The sequence below is a fragment of the Vipera berus genome (assembly GCF_964194415.1).
Source record: "Vipera berus genome assembly, chromosome: 17".
Taxonomy (NCBI): domain Eukaryota; kingdom Metazoa; phylum Chordata; class Lepidosauria; order Squamata; family Viperidae; genus Vipera; species Vipera berus.
In genome coordinates this window covers 3,243,040-3,258,321 of record NC_138220.1, presented here as the reverse complement: position 1 = coordinate 3,258,321, position 15,282 = coordinate 3,243,040, and the positions used below count along the sequence as shown (strand labels likewise).

Sequence of the window (15,282 nt, the reverse complement as noted above, 5' to 3'; positions counted from 1 at the left end):
CAAGTCCCAGAATTCCTGAGCCAGCGTGGGGGAAACTTTGGCCCCCTCATGATTCGTGGACTTCAACTCCCACAATTCCCGAGCCAGCATAGAAACCACTCCCTTTCTCCTCAGCATGGCTGGCTTGGGAATTCTGGGAGTTGAAGTCCACGAGTCGGAAAAGAGCCAAGGTTGCCTGCCCCTGCCCTACCCTCTTCGTTCCCTGCCACGGCCACATAAGCAGAAGCGGCGATGGGGAAAGGGCCGCCTCCGATGCAGGCGCCCCAGATAATGTGGAGGGATGCCTAACCGAGTAGATTTTTTTTTCTTAAGGGGAGAGCGCTGATCCCTTCCCTCCTGTGTGACCAAGGGGGTAGTTGGTCAGCAAACACCAAGGGATCCCCTTGCCCTGAGATCTGCCCCGCCTGTTTGGGTAAGAGCGGTCTGCAAACACATCGATTCCTGATCATTTCGCCCCAATTGTCCAGAGAGAGGGAGGGGTGTGTGCGTGTGTGTGTGGGGGGGGACTCTGCCCGGCTCCAGAAGGCGTCACCCCCTTCTCTAACCCCTCTACCTGCTTTCCTGCTTTTCTGATTCAGATCTTGGCAAGCCCAGCCCCTGCCTGAGCGTCGTGTGCCAGTTCGGGGCCACCTGCGTGGTGAAGAACCAGGAGCCCGTTTGCGAATGCCAGCAAGTGTGCCAGAGCATCTACGATCCAGTCTGCGGCAGCGACAACCTCACCTACAGCAACCCTTGCGAGCTGGAGGCCATGGCGTGCGCCCTCCGGAAAGAGATCCACGTGAAACACAAGGGGCCCTGCGGTGAGTGGCTACAGCTGGCCTGCAGTAGAAAAATGAAAATAGGAACAAAAACGGATGTTCAGTTAGCCTTGGGGGCCTCCGGAAGCACACACAAAAACATACACAGCTTTGCCCTCGCTTTTTCGGAAAGAGTTTTGGGGTTTTTTTTTTTTAGAAGGGAAACCCAGTGACGTTCCGGACTCGGTTTAGGATTCAGATAGCTGCTCCTACTGCTGGAAGCTCTGCCCTCAGGGATCAAGAGGGCGATGAGTCTGCTAATTCAGCCAGGGCAAAATTAGCAGACCCCTTTGGCGGGTTCTTCGGCAAACTGGCCTTCCAAAGCCAGCCACCGGCTCCAATCCTGTAGACGGCCTCCGTTTTCAATAGAGCAGCGGTTCTTTCAGGAAGTCCCTGAAAAGGTCAAATCAATAAATGTTTGAACATCTCTCAATTTTCATGTCTAGTACAGTAAACGGGCAGATATAATCCGTCTGAACCCGAGCTCTTTGGGGGCCCTTGGTCATTTTTTTTTCAAGAACCGCTGCAAGCCAAAGATCGGCCGAGATGCAGTTGCTGTTAACCCCAATTAACAACCCATTGTGGGTCAGGCCTCTGCTGCTGGGGGCTCGATTCGAGTGTCGAATCCGGAGCACAAAGCACCAGTTTCGAATCCCCTGCTCGTCCGGCAGCAACAGCCTCCCAGCCTAGCTCCGGGCCTTTTCTAGCGCCGGCGTAAAAGCTCTGCTTAAAAAAATTATTCGGAGAGATTAAGCCGAGCATCTGAGATCGAGGTCGCCAGTCCCACCGGCTGTATTTCAACCGGAGATTGATGTGTAAGCAATTCGATCAGGAAGCCGAGTGCCAAAATCCCCTGCTGTCTTGAACCCGGTGCAAGGGGAGGTTAGGAGAGGTTATTGGGGCGGGGCGGGGTGGGGTGGGGTGGGGGGAGAGAATCCAGAGATAAGGACGATAGGTTCATTTCGGTTTCTTGTTCTTATGCCTGCTCAGAGGAGAATGTGGGGATTTCCCCAAAGAGGTGGGTTAATTTGGCATGCGGCACCCCCTTCTCCCCGTTCCTTGTGCCGAGCCCTCTTGAGGACTAGGAACCTGGTGCTTCTCTTAGGGCGCTGGGGCTGATTTCTCCGTGGCTCCCTCTGCATGTGTCCCTGTTGAAAGAAGGCAGGGTGGATGGTTTTTGATGCTGCCTCGGGGAAGAAATTGTGGGATGACTCTGAAGAGGGCGGAAACACGCTTCTCTCCAGATTTGTCAAGTCAGACAATCTGGCACATCAGAATTGGGAATTTCCTCCCCAGCGAGACTTTGAGTTTAAAAAAAAACAGAAGGCCAAAAAACCAAGCACGAATCTGCTGCAGGAGGGAAGTTAGCCATGCTTGCTTTTAGCAGGTTGCCGAAGGGTTTTAAAAACTCTGCCTAATGCTCGGCTGTGCTTTCAAATTGCTGGAATTTATTTTTTAGTGTTTTTACTCGTGATCATTTTATTGCGTTTCATACTCTGCTGTTGTTTTTATGAATTGCCTCGGGACCCAGAACTGACAGATTGAACAGGAGAGAAATGCTTTTCTCTCTCCCGTCCTGTATGGTAATTTCTAAAATCTTCCTCAGTCTTTCTTTCTTTCTTTCTTTCTTTCTTTCTTTCTTTCTTTCTTTCTTTCTTTCTTTCTTTCTTTCTTTCTTTCTTTCTTTCTTTCTTCTTTCTTTTTTCCTTCCTTCCTTCTCTCTCTATCTCCCTCCCTCCCTCCCGTTCTTTCTTTCTTTCCTTCCTTCTTTTCCTTCTCTCTCTCTTTATCTCTCTCTCCCTTCTTCCCTCCCTCCCTCCCTTCCTTCCTTCTTTCCTTCCTTCCTTTCCTTCTCTCTCTTTATCTCTCCCTCCCTCCCCTTCCTTCCTTCCTTCCTTCCTTCCTTCCTTCCTTCCTTCCTTCCTTCTTCCTTCCTTCCTTCCTTCCTTCCTTCCTTCCTTCTTTCCTTCCTTCCTTTCCTTCTCTCTCTCTTTATCTCTCCCTCCCTCCCTCCTTCCCTCCCCTTCCTTCCTTCCTTCCTTCCTTCCTTCCTTCCTTCCTTCCTCACCCATCTCAAACAAAACACTGATCTCTTTCTCTCTGAAGACAACAAATCGTATTTAGGCAAACCACGTAAAAGAAGGATCACTTAAAACTTGGGGAGCCAAAGCCTCCTTCTTGCTAATTTCAGCCCTTTCCACCCCCACTTAAAGCTGGAAAAAATAACGGGTGGAAATGTGGGGACCCCCTTGTTTCAGAAAATAGCAGGTGAAAAAGGGAACTGGCTGCCCACTGCTCTCTGATGCCTGACAATTAAATGCGTTTCTCAAATTCTCCCAGTTGCTGACCATGGATTTGAACCACTTTGGATGCCGGAAAAGTCTCAGATAACTTTTGGCTTAACACCCCCCCCCCACTTTCCGTTTTATCTCCGGGGGGGGAGAGAGCGCCTGAGAATACCAATTTGGCTTGCCATGCGCGGAAGCCGCTTGATTTCGGCCGATGAGGATGAAGATTTGGGGGGAAACTCAAATATTGGACCAGCCCTCCTGGCGCGGGCGGTTGAGTAGGGCGAATCCTCATTTCTCAGCGAAGCGACGCTTCCTTCTCCGAGCGTGAACTCTTGGTCGGGGTAGAGAAGCAGCCTGTGCCCCAGAGCAGACAGGCACGCACACACACAGACACAGACACACACAAACACACACCAGGATGGCGGAACGTGGCAGCAGCTGGCAGCCTCTTGCCGATGTTAGGCAAGAAATAAATTGGCTGGCATCGTGAAGCAGGCAGAGGAAGGTGCCAGAGGGGACATGCCTCTCGCACAAAACCTCCCACGGGGAAAGTGCCAGAGGGTGTGTGTGTGTGTGTCTCTGTGTGTCTCTGTGTATCTCTGAAGTAAAGTCAGCGTCGGAGACACCCTGGAGACGGTTGCTTTTCGGAATGTAAGAAAGCCTGGAGCATCTTGCACTCGGGAAAGGGACTCTGTGGCTGCACACCCCATGTTAGCGCCCACATCTTTGCCTCCTCCCCATTGTGGGTGGGGGGGGAGGCCACCTTCTGCCCCTCCCCACCCCATCCCGGCCAGAGCCATCCTCTAACGCGCACGACAGCAACTTACAGGAAAAGCTCTCTTTCCGTGTCTGAGCCCTCGCGAGCCGACTCTTTCTTCTCCTGCAGGCCTGTGGTTATCCATGAAACCAGCCCATCCTAAGAGAAACGCTAGGCTAACCTCCTTTGGGGGGGGGAAGGAGAGTTTAAAAGGGTTTTGTTTGAAGAAGAAAAAAGGCTCATTTTCCAGATTTCTCCCCCCCCCCCTTTCCAGACCGCTGTCGGAAGTGCCAGTTCGGTGCCATCTGCGAGGCCGAGACGGGCAGGTGCATTTGTCCCACCGAATGTGTCGCCTCCTCTCAGCTGGTGTGTGGGACCGACGGGAACACCTACGGGAGCGAGTGCGAACTCCACGTTCAGGCCTGCATCCGACAGGTTTCTATCGAGGTGGCAGCCCAAGGCAGCTGCAGTGAGTCTGTTTCTTTTTCCACCCTGTGGGGGGGGGGGTCCGTCCAAATCCAGGCTGGCTACCCCCACCGCCCCTCTGCTTGGCATAGCGCTTGGCACCTGCGCTTCCCCTCTCCTTGAAGCCGCTTCCCTTCCAAACCAGCTGCTTAAAAACTGAAGTAACTGGCGGGGGGGGGCGGCCCTGGTGCTCTCTGATCTTGGTGGTTTTTCTTGAAGACGTTGCATTGCCCAACGAGGTAACCTCAGCAGGGCAGACCACATTAGTGTAAATTAGTGCACTCTGTAATGTAACTGATGAGGTTACGTAGTTGGGTCATGAAACGTCTGCAAGAAAACCACCCAGCTCAGACAGCACCAAGGACCCCACAGTCGTCGTCGTCCTCCTCCTCCTCCTCCTCCTCCTCCTTCCTACTAGCACTGATGACGTTACCCAGTTGAGTCATGAAACATCTGCAAGAAAACCACCCAGCTCAGACAGCACCAAGGACCCCACAGTCGTTGTCCTCCTCCTCCTCCTCCTCCTCCTCCTCCTACTCCTACTCCTTCCTACTAACACTGATGAGGTTACCTAGTTGGGTCATGAAACATCTGCAAAAAAACCACCCAGCTCAGAGAGCACCAAGGACCTCAACAGTTCAACCCTGTGTTACAAATGCTCTACTGACAACCCCTCATGGACTTCTCTCTCTCTCTCTCTCTCTCTCTCTCTCTCTCTCTCTCTCTCTCTCTCTCTCTCTCTCTCTCTCTCTCTCTCTCTCTCTCTCTCTCTCTCTCTCTCTCTCTCCCTCTCTCTGCAGAGGCCTGTGGGGCCACAGTGTGCTCCTTCGGGGCCACGTGTGCGGACGGGCAGTGCCTCTGCCCCGGCTGCGAGCAACAGCCCTTGTCCCGCGTCTGCGGAAGCGACGGCATCACTTACGACAACGCCTGCGAGCTGCGCCTGGCGGCTTGCCAGCAGAAGGAAGACCTGGAGGTGGTGAAGAGGGGCCCGTGCGAAGACGGTGAGTCTGCCGTGCTCAGCTGGGATCCTCGACTTAGATCCGTTTGTTTAGTGACCGTTCGAGGTTTACAACGGCGCTGAAAAATCTTGGCTGGTGTTCATCGGGGTTGATTCTTAGCCAGCTTAACCTGATGTGCAGGATTCCCGGGGGGTGGAGGGGGCTGCACAGGCCGTACTTGGGGACTTGCTGGTGTAGGAGCTGAGATGAGGAAGGGGGTGTGAAGCAGCCTCTGCTTCTTCCCTGCTGTGTCTGGGGCTGCCTGCCTCCCCTTCGCTCTCGGACCCTGGCCCAGCTCTCTCTCCTCACTTCCTTCCTTCCTTCCTCCCTCCCTCCCTCCCTCCCTCCCTCCCTCCCTCCTTCCTTCCTTCCTTCCTTCCTTCCTTCCCACTGTCTCCTGAGCTGCCAGCGATGAAAGGCGATGGCCAGTAACAGGGCTCCACCAGGAGTGATTCCATTGCTTTAATTTCACACTTCAGAGCACTGAGGGAGGTGAGAGAAAAGGAGGCTTGCAGAGCTCTCTTTTCTTTGTTTCCTTCTTTCCTTCTCTCTCTCTCTCTCTCTCTCCCTCCTTTCTTCTTCTTTCCTTCTCTCCTTACTTCCTCCCTTCCTTCTCTCTTTTCTTCCTTCCAGCTTTCTTCTCTTCTTCCTTTCTCTTCTCTCCCTCCTTCCTTTTTTTCTTCTTTCTTCCCTTCCCCCTCCCTCCTTCTTTCCTTTCCTCTCTTCCTCCTTCCTTCTTTCCTTCCTTCCTTTCCTTCTCTCCTTATTTCCTCCCTTCTCTCCCTTCTTCCTCCTTCCTTTCCTCTCTCCCTTCCTTTCCTCTCTCTTCCCTTCCCCCTTCCTTCCTTCTTCCTTCCTTCCTTCCTTCCTTCCTTCCTTCCTTCCCTTCTCTCCTTATTTCCTCCCTTCCTTCTCTCCCTTCTCCCTTCCCTCCATCCACCTCCCTCCCTCTCTCCACTTCCTTCCTTCCTTCTCCCTCCCACATCACCCGGATGAAACCACCATAAAGAAAATCCCCAGAGATGTTGCTAGACCAACGGGTCAGGCCAGGAAAAGGCCACGTTTCCTCCCACGGGGTTACCCAGGAAGCCAGCCAGGCAGGGGAGACCACGCCGAGATAGTAAAGAGAAGAAAGAGAAGGCCTTACCTCTAGCCTCAGGATTCTGTAAATTTGGGGGCCCGGAAGTTCATTCAAGGAAGCTTCACGGTTTGGGTGGTGCAGCTCTGCAGCTGCAAGGAATCGAACCCAAGTCAGAGAGTCTCCCCCCCACCCCAAGACGTTGATAACCAGGTCTAGAAACTTGACTTGGTTTTCAGCGCGAAGCGGGCTACTCTTCTTCTCACGCAGAGTGTGGCTCGGGAGGCGGCTCCGGCTCCGGAGATGCCGTTGAATGCGAGCGTGACAGCTGCCGGAAGTACGGGGGCTCGTGGGACGAGGACATGGAAGACGACCGTTGCGTCTGTGACTACACCTGCAGGACCGTGCCGCAGAACGTGGTAAGAGGAGGTTTCTCCAGCCGCTGCATAATTTAGAGGTTTGATTTTCTGCACAGAGCACAAGGGGTTGGTCTACACCACAGGCGTTCAAGTGGGCAACTTGACGACCCTTTACTTCAGCTCCCAGAATCCCCCCCCCAACAGACAGCACAGCTGGCTGGGGAATTCTGGGGGTTGAAGTCCACCATTTCTAAGGTCGGTCTTGATGCCTTCCAGAACAGCTCCAGATATTCTGCGGCAGTTTTTTGGTTTTTTTGCAGGCAGGGCTGCAAAGTTTGGAGGGCTGAGTCAAATTCTCTGCTGTGTCTTTAATGCTTCTCTGCCCTCTGGGGTGGTTTTTTCTTTTTTCTTCTTTTTTTTCTTCTTTCTGTTTCTCATTAATTTCCCTGGCATGCATTTGCATATTTTATGGACGGGGAAAGTGGAACGCGCAGGAAGCTCCTTGCTTGTTCTGACATCCTGGATGCCAGCAGATGTGTTCTCCGAACCAGGGAGATTAGAATGAATGTTTCTTCTTCTTCTTCCGCCCCCCCCCCCTTGTGATGCCAAGAGATCAGAGGCAGAATTATCTAGGAATCCGTCCAACCTGCTTATTTACTTGCCAGGCTTAACCTAAATCTGCACCTCGAATCGGCGAGAACATTTTTTTCTCCCTAAAAGAGCCTCTGAGGCGCCAGCCTCTTGGGTGGCTCTCGACCTCTTTAAGTACGTAAAACGGTACAGCCCAGATGCTCCCTTGGGGTAAAAACTGCACAAGAGCTACCCCGAAGGCTTGCCTGCTGGTCCTGTGACTTTACACCGCGGCTCCTACCCACGAGTAGGCCTGCTCCCAAATGAGGCACTGACCCTCAAAGGCTCGGTGTCAAAACGGCCATCCTGAGCTTCAGCCTTGCTTTGCTAGATGTCAGCCTGCCATAGACTATGGGGGGGAGAGAGGGGGAGGGAGCTGCTTAATAATAATAAAAGTTGGAAGGTACCTTGGAGGTCATCTAGTCCCACCCTCTGCTCAGGCAGGAAACCCTATACCATTTCAGACAAAGGGCTGTCCAGTCTCTTCTTAAAAACCTCCAGTGTTGGAGCATTCACAGCTTCTGGAGGCAGGTGGTTCCACTGGTTAATTGTTCTAACTGTCAGGAAGTTTCTCCTTAGTTCCAGGTTGCTTCTCTCCTTGACTAGTTTCCATCCGTTGCTTCTTGTCCTGCTTTCAGGTGCTTTGGAGAATAGCTTGACTCCCTCTTCTTTGAGGCAGCCCCTGAGATACTGGAAGGCTGCTATCATGTCCCCCCTGGTCCTTCTCTTCATTAAACTAGACAGACCCAGTTCCAGTGAAGCTACTAAGTGGAATGGGAAAACAATTCGCTGGGGGGACAATTCAATTATTTAAAATAGTGAAAACATCATTTTAATTGTCGCCATTGGCATTTCATTTGGTTCCCCCCTTTCTTTAAGGATTCTATCCCGCTATTTCTTCGATATTAGTGTAACTCCTGTCCCACGGCAAGCTGCCCCACGGCGAGGTGGCCGTGGGGAGCTATCCGGTGGGGAGTTGGCCAAGCAAGTTGACCGTGGGGCGAGTTGTCGTAGACCCTTGCTGGGACATGGGCTGGTCATCCCAAGGCCATCTAGCCCGCCGATGCAAGGGAACGTTACCGAAACGATTCCTTTGAATGTGATTGGACAATAGGGAGATAACCGGGGGGGGGGGGAGAGGAACAAGAAAAGGAAAGTCAACTGGGTAACCTTCGCGTGCCAACCTTTAGTTTTGACTTTTAATTTACCACGGTGTGCTTGACTTCTAATAAGGCTATTCCTTTCGCAACAAATGGAGCCCGTTTCTACTTGGGGGTCCGAGCTGAGGCAGCTCCGACATTCCGGTTCTTTCTGTAACGGGACCCTCTGCTTTCTCTCCCCCCCCCCCCTCATGTAGGTGTGTGGGTCAGACGGGGCTGCTTACGCCAATGAGTGTGAGCTGAAAAAATCCCGCTGCGAGAAACGCCAGGACATTTACGTGGCAAGCCAAGGACCCTGCCAAGGTAATTTCAGCACCCAGGCTGGCGGAAAGCAAAAGATGGTTAGATGGGGGTCTGTGGATATGAGATTGGGCAGACTCGGAGAGATAGCAGAAGACCTGGGGAGGTGTGTGCGTGTGGGGGGGGGCTGGCATGGTGTGGTCCGTGGGGTCGCGAAGAGTTGGAAACGGCAACTGAACAACAACACCTCGAAGAGCTGCTGCTACTTGCTGGTGGCATGCTCATTAAAATGAGATTTTTAATTTTCCTTCCAGGAGTCCCCACTCTTTCGCCTTCTTCGCCAGAACTCCTTCACTGTAGCAAAACAGTTTATGGCTGCTGCCCAGACAACGTGACGTTGGCACTTGGAGTAGGATCGGCTGGATGCCCCAGTAAGTAGATGCCATTCTTGGAGGCCTGGAAAACAAGGCTTTTAACGGTGAGCTCAGGGTGGAGCGGAGCCCTCCCTGGCACTCTTCCGGGCCCCAGAGAGGGCACGCTCCTCTACCCCAATCTGTTCTGCCTTTCCCTTGCCTCCCCCACCGCCTTCCCTAGCCCACCCAGGCAGACTTTATTAAATTTTTATGGAATAATTAGCCAGAGCCATCTTGTTCGCCTAACGAGACGAGGAAAGAGTTGGTGGCATTTTAAGCAGCTGAGGCCGAGGGCCAGCTGGTTAGCGGGCATCCATTAGAGCGGCCGGCGGGAACGCAGCGGCCTTGTTTGCGGTTGGGTAGAGGCGCTTCGTGCACCGGGTCATTTATTCAGCGGCGGCCGCCTTCCAAAAGCGATTTTAATGGCTGCAGAGTTGTTGACCCAGAGAGCCATAGAATCCACAGAAATAGCAGATTCTCCTCCTGGGGTCGCATTGATAATTTGACGCAGTGAAGTCACTCAGAGGCTCAGCTGGAAATCATAAGCTCGCATTGCCTGGGAGTCCTCGGGGAAGGACTTAGGAGGCACTCACCCTTCCCAACCTGGCCTACTTTAGTTTGAGTCCCGGGGCAGTTTGTCTAGTCAGTTCAGATGGGAGGGTGCCCGATTCCCGTCTGTGGAAATCCCTTCAAAGTTAAATTCTGGTTGTGCGCTGGACACAGGCCACCATAGATATCACCACCACCACCACCCAGAAATTATTCTGGGAAGTTTCCAGAATTCCCATTTGGGCAGGGTTAGAACCAGTCAGATCACCCAACTGAAACTAAGCATCTCTTCTACAACACACTAATGAGGACTAGAAGCCTGAGCTGTGTTGTTTACGGGCAGAGTAATCACCGGGCTAGCTGGCCAATTCATCAATGGAATAGCTTGTGGGTGTTTCCATCATTTCAAAAATAGACTGGTCAAGCGTTTGGCTGCGATGCTATATCGTCTGTCTTGAGCAGTTGGTTAGACTAGAACAGGGGTAGGCAACCTTGGCTCTTTTATGACTCGTGGACTTCAGCTCCCAGAATTCCTGAGCCAGCATGGACTAGAAGAATGTCTGTTGAGATTCTGAGTCATCCACGTCATGGTCCAAGAGGCGATCCTATTTTAAAATTGAACAACCCTCTCTCAACAGAGGGGGAGGGATACGACACCACATATCTCCCGCACGGCACAGTCCTTCCAGCAGCTCCAAGGAGATTCCACACACCCGTTTGTATTATCTGGGTGACCCTGAGGGCACAGATAAACCTCCAAGTGGCCTCAACGACGCTCAGAGGGAGGGCTAACAACCAGATGACTGCAAGGAATATAAATCCTTCCATTCCCCACCCTTCAGTCAGAATCGAAGAACCTCCTTGGATGAGAAGCCAAAGATCTTCAAGGAAAAATAAAGGAAGCCCAGTTGCCTTTGGGTTAGACCAGTAGACCTTCAAGTTCTCTTCCAGCCCTAAGTTTCTCTGTTCTACGTCGCTCTCCTTTGAAGAAGCTTCTCTGCCTCGGTTACGAAACCTGTCCGAGGGGCTGGGGGCTCTTCTGCTAACCCTTCCCTCCTGTCTCGTAGGCACTTGCCACTGCAACCCCTACGGCTCCTATGGCGGGAGCTGTGATCCCAGCACAGGCCAATGCTCCTGCAAACCCGGCGTCGGGGGGCTGAAGTGTGACCGCTGTGAACCCGGTTTCTGGAACTTCCGTGGCATCGTCACCGACAGCAGGAGCGGCTGTACCCGTGAGTACCTCTGGTTGCCGCCCGGGTGGAAAAAAGGTTGGAAGCGTGTGTGTGTGTGTGTGTGTGTGTGTGTTAGAACTTGTTTCATCTCTCCCATTCAGTGTAGGAGAAGGGCAGGCAGAGTGGGAGGTGGTGGAGGAGTTACGCGAGTCATCAGCCCTGAATCTTTCGGTGGTCACAAACGTCTTCAGTCCAACTTCTCTTGAACTCCATTGACTCTCGCCTAGTGCCACGTATGGACTTCAGCAGTGAATCTTCTTCGCTGTAACTTAACGTGTGGTCCTGATTCGTCTACATTTCCCCCCCCCCCAGCTTTCTAAACAAAGTTTTGGAGGTGAAGCTGGGTTGGAGGGAGTTAATCCAGGCCCCAGTTTAGGGAAAGCCCTTCAGAATCAGAGACAATAAGCTTCGACTTTTTTTATTCCTTCCTTGGGCTGATCGCAGAACAGATTCGGCTTCATTTTCTCCTTGTCTCAGCCTTGCCTGCAGGGCAGAGAGCACGGATGGAGGTGCGAAGCAGAAATTAGTTCTCACCTTCCATCTTCCCCTTTGCGCTCCCATCTCCGGAGAGCGGAAGGTCAAAATCGCACCCAGCACCTGCGAAAGAAGTCATTATGGAAACAGACGATAACCAGCAGCCCCTTTTTCCCCAAGAGATCAGATCAGGGTCGGATAGCCGTGCCAGCGTTTTTTATTATTATTATTATTTGAAAGCCGCAGCGAAGGGAAGTTTATAAAAATGCACAGCCGTCTCACAAAACTCTTTTCCCGGGATAAAGTTGCAGTCGGCCGAAATCCGATCGGCTTCCACCACTGCTTAATTTGGAGAGCTTTTGACTCCAGACGTTGGAGGAAAGTGCCCTGGTGTCTCTGACCCGTGGTGTTATTGCGCACGTCTGTGTGTGATATAATATCTACCAGAACCTGGAAACATGAATTGGGGAGCAGGATTTATAGATAAAAGATTTCCTTCATCCAGAGAGAGGGGAAGGAAAGAAAAAACAACAACACCCATATTCTTTTAAGGATTGCGAAGGCTGCCTCTGAATTTTTTTTAATTTATTTTAAATGAATGAAGTCAGAGCCGCCAGCCCAGCTTGCTTAACTGCACCTGGCTCGTATTTTTGATGGGCTAAAAACAATGTCGAGGAATCCTTCGAATCGAGAGCTAGTCCAATCGTGACCGACATTTTTCTCCTTCCCAGCCAGACTTTCCTTTCTCTTATCTTCTGATTTCGCTCCTCCGTCTCAATCAGCGGAACAGCTTCTTGCTCCCTCGCTGGAGGCCTTTCAAGAAAAGATTAGACAACCGTTTGTCCAGGCTGGAATTAAAGGCAGGGGGCTGGACTAGAAGACCTCTGAGGTCTCTTCCAGGCCTCTGATTCTTTGGGGGAAAATAGGAACCAAATTACAGTTCAGCAATGCCCGTTGCTCCAGATTTGTATTGACAAGCTATTCCTTCAGCAAACAAGAGAGTGAAGGGTGGGGGGGGGGAACGGAGGGAGGGAAGGAGGGGGAGCCTGTCTTAATTTCAAGGTCCATTGGCGATCAAAGCAGAGAAATCAATAAAGTGGCAAATGGGGAAAAAAGGGGAGGGGAGGATGGAGGGGGAGGAGAAAAAAAAAGAGAGTTATCTGGAAGCGACTACAAACAGCCGAGTAAGCCGTGCGTGCGTGAGCATCCTCACGAAACACGGCAAGTGGGAAAATTATCACAGGCACGTCTCTTTTTCTCTCTGGAGGATCGGCGTTGTTCTGCAGTAGTCAATCCCGGAATGGAGACGGCTGGAAGTTGCCAGACTCACTCGCTATTAGAGGGAGAGAGAAAAAAATGGGGTGGGGGGGGAATAAAATTCTGAGCGAAGCACCAGGTGGGAAATTAAACCACAAGCTCCCGCTTTGGGGTTGCTGGGAGCCAGCGCTGCCCCCTGGTACTTAGCAAATGTATCTTCGGGCGTGCGGGTCACACACATACACGCACACACACCAGCCTGTGCGCACACAAGACAGGGAGGTAATTAGATGCCAGAGAAGCTCCTAAGGGATTTTGCTGTCTTAATAGCATCGTTCGTTGGAACGGGAGCAAGGCCGTCGTGAAGAGATTCTCCCGTTTACTGGTGAAATGCCGGGGATGATGGGCATGGGTGTTCTCAGCTAACTTTTCCTTCTCATCTCATCTCTTCTGCATTTTGAGGGCTGGGGTGGCCTGGCAGCCAGATTCGAGGAGAATGACAACAAAGACAAATTGCAAAGTCTTATTTATTTATTCCCCCCCCCCCCCGCGTTCCAAAGAGCAGCTGCCAGAGGTGGATTCCATCAAGGTGTAACCTTTTTTTTCCTCGCTCCTAATTACTTCTAGTAGAGAAGGCACCCTTCCATCTTCTTCTGTGCCCCGAGAAGGTCTTACTGCATTGTTTACGCGGGTGTGTGTGTTTGTGTGTGTGTGTGTGTGTGTGTCCCAAATCCCTACTTTGGTTTGCCATATCAGAGCCGTGAAGTCATCTGGGCCCAGTTCTGCTTGAGTTCCAGCTGGCTTTAGCGGCTTAGCCCAGCAACCTGCTTTAAATGCAGAAAGGTATTAAATGTTCAGTCTCCAGATAGCAAAGGAACAGACAGACAGTAGTAGAAAAGTCGGCTTTAATTTCATAGATTTATGATCCGCTTTTCAGAAGAAAAACGCGTCATCAAAACACGGGCTTTTAAAGCACAAATACTGAAGCCGGTACGTAACGTAACAGAGACAAGCCAGTGGTAGGATCAGGAAAAAAAAATAGCCCGGGTCTCTTAAAATGAACTCTGTGTGGGCCAGTTTTTTTTTTTTACGTTCTCCCCCAGGGAAAGAGGGCCCTAGAGACTCCTGGGAAAGTGGTCTTTTTCCCAGGGATATGGGGCCATGACGGAAAAGGCCCCGTCTGAAGGAGGAAAGAGTTGGGGGCTTTGGAAAAGCTGATCGGCATAGATCAGGGGTCCTCAACCTTGCCAACTTGAGGACTTGTGGACTTCAACTCCCAGAATTCCTCAGCCAGCTTGTATTTGCACGAGAAAAGGGTTTATTTTATTTTATTTATTTTTGCTTCACTGAGAAAAGAGCTGTGTTCCATTCTTGCAAATCAGTCTTATCCAACCCGGTCCTTTCAGCTTCAAGCCTTCCTCCAGATTTCAGCACGGAGGTCAACTCCCAGAATTCCCCAGCCTACCCGCACAGCCCTGAGAATTCTGGGAGTTTGGCACCCATCTTTCCGAAGGATGCTCTGAATGGGGGAAGGAATTCTTGACACCCGCGTGTTTCTTCCCAAACCTTCCTTTGCTTTCCCGGACAGCCTGCCACTGCGACCCCGTGGGATCCGTGCGGGATGACTGCGAACAGATGACCGGCTTGTGTTCGTGTAAAACCGGCATCACCGGTACCAAATGCAAGCAGTGTCCCAGCGGAAGCAAGCTGGGAATGTCCGGTTGTGAGAAAGGTAAAAGTGGCTTTCGTAGGCAACCGCTTTGGAGGGATACTCTGCCAGAGAGCCGAAGGAAGAATTCTTCCTTTGGAGGATTAAGTTGGGAACTAGGATCCGCTTAACGTTTGCGTTGAAAGGCGTGCATGATCCCCAGATCTCTCGGCCCCCTCATCCTGCACTGAAATGACCTGTGAATTCGGGGCGTCATGCGTGGAAGTGAACGGCCTGGCCCAGTGCGAGTGTCCGTCGTTGCTTTGCACGGAAGCTGACACATCCAAGGTGAGCAGAGGGAGCAGCGGTGAAGACGGGTGGTCAAACTCAACAACATCTCCCATTAGATCAGCTCCAGTTGAATTCAAAACAGTAATCAAAACAGTAAGGGCGCTGATTTGTCCTAATAGCATGAAAGGTCTCTTCTGCCAGTCCTGCGAGGTAGTCCGGACAAGGAGCACGGTTTCCCCCCCCCCAAGAATTCTCCAGGTTTGATCTCTTGACTAACCACTCTTTCTTCTTCTTCTCCCTGCCCCTCACCACTCCCAACGTCTCCCATCTTCTAGGTCTGTGGCTCTGATGGGGTGACCTACGGTGACCAGTGTCAGCTGAGGACCATTGCTTGCCGGCAAGGGAAGGTCATAGCGGTGAAGCATTTGGGCCAGTGTGCAGGTGAGTCGCCATTTGCACACCTGAGTGCTAACGGGGTTCCTTAGACCAAGCAATTGCACAGAGATTGACAGCTGTCCCACTTCTTTTAACATTGGGGGGGGGCGGGGGGGGTGCTCTCTGAGCCTGGTTGTTTGTTTTTTATGGGCTACCCCAAATTCTCCCCCAATTCCGTCTTCTTGGCACCTTACGCCGCATTCCCTTT

At 51.9% G+C, this 15,282-nt stretch overlaps 1 protein-coding gene across 2 annotated transcripts in view; it reads left to right on the top strand.

Moving 5' to 3' along the window:
• Positions 1-15,282, top strand: part of AGRN (agrin) — a 128,421-nt gene that overhangs the window by 88,254 nt on the left and 24,885 nt on the right. For both annotated transcript variants that reach the window (XR_014028210.1, XM_081341355.1), the window contains exons 8-17: positions 579-800; positions 4,120-4,314; positions 5,111-5,311; positions 6,657-6,805; positions 8,733-8,838; positions 9,090-9,206; positions 10,805-10,969; positions 14,289-14,432; positions 14,572-14,696; positions 14,975-15,080. Coding sequence is in view for 1 of the 2 variants with exons in the window: in XM_081341355.1 (XP_081197481.1) it covers positions 579-800; positions 4,120-4,314; positions 5,111-5,311; positions 6,657-6,805; positions 8,733-8,838; positions 9,090-9,206; positions 10,805-10,969; positions 14,289-14,432; positions 14,572-14,696; positions 14,975-15,080 (1,530 nt within the window). In the remaining variant the exon portion in view is untranslated. The remainder of the gene's footprint in view (positions 1-578; positions 801-4,119; positions 4,315-5,110; positions 5,312-6,656; positions 6,806-8,732; positions 8,839-9,089; positions 9,207-10,804; positions 10,970-14,288; positions 14,433-14,571; positions 14,697-14,974; positions 15,081-15,282) is intronic.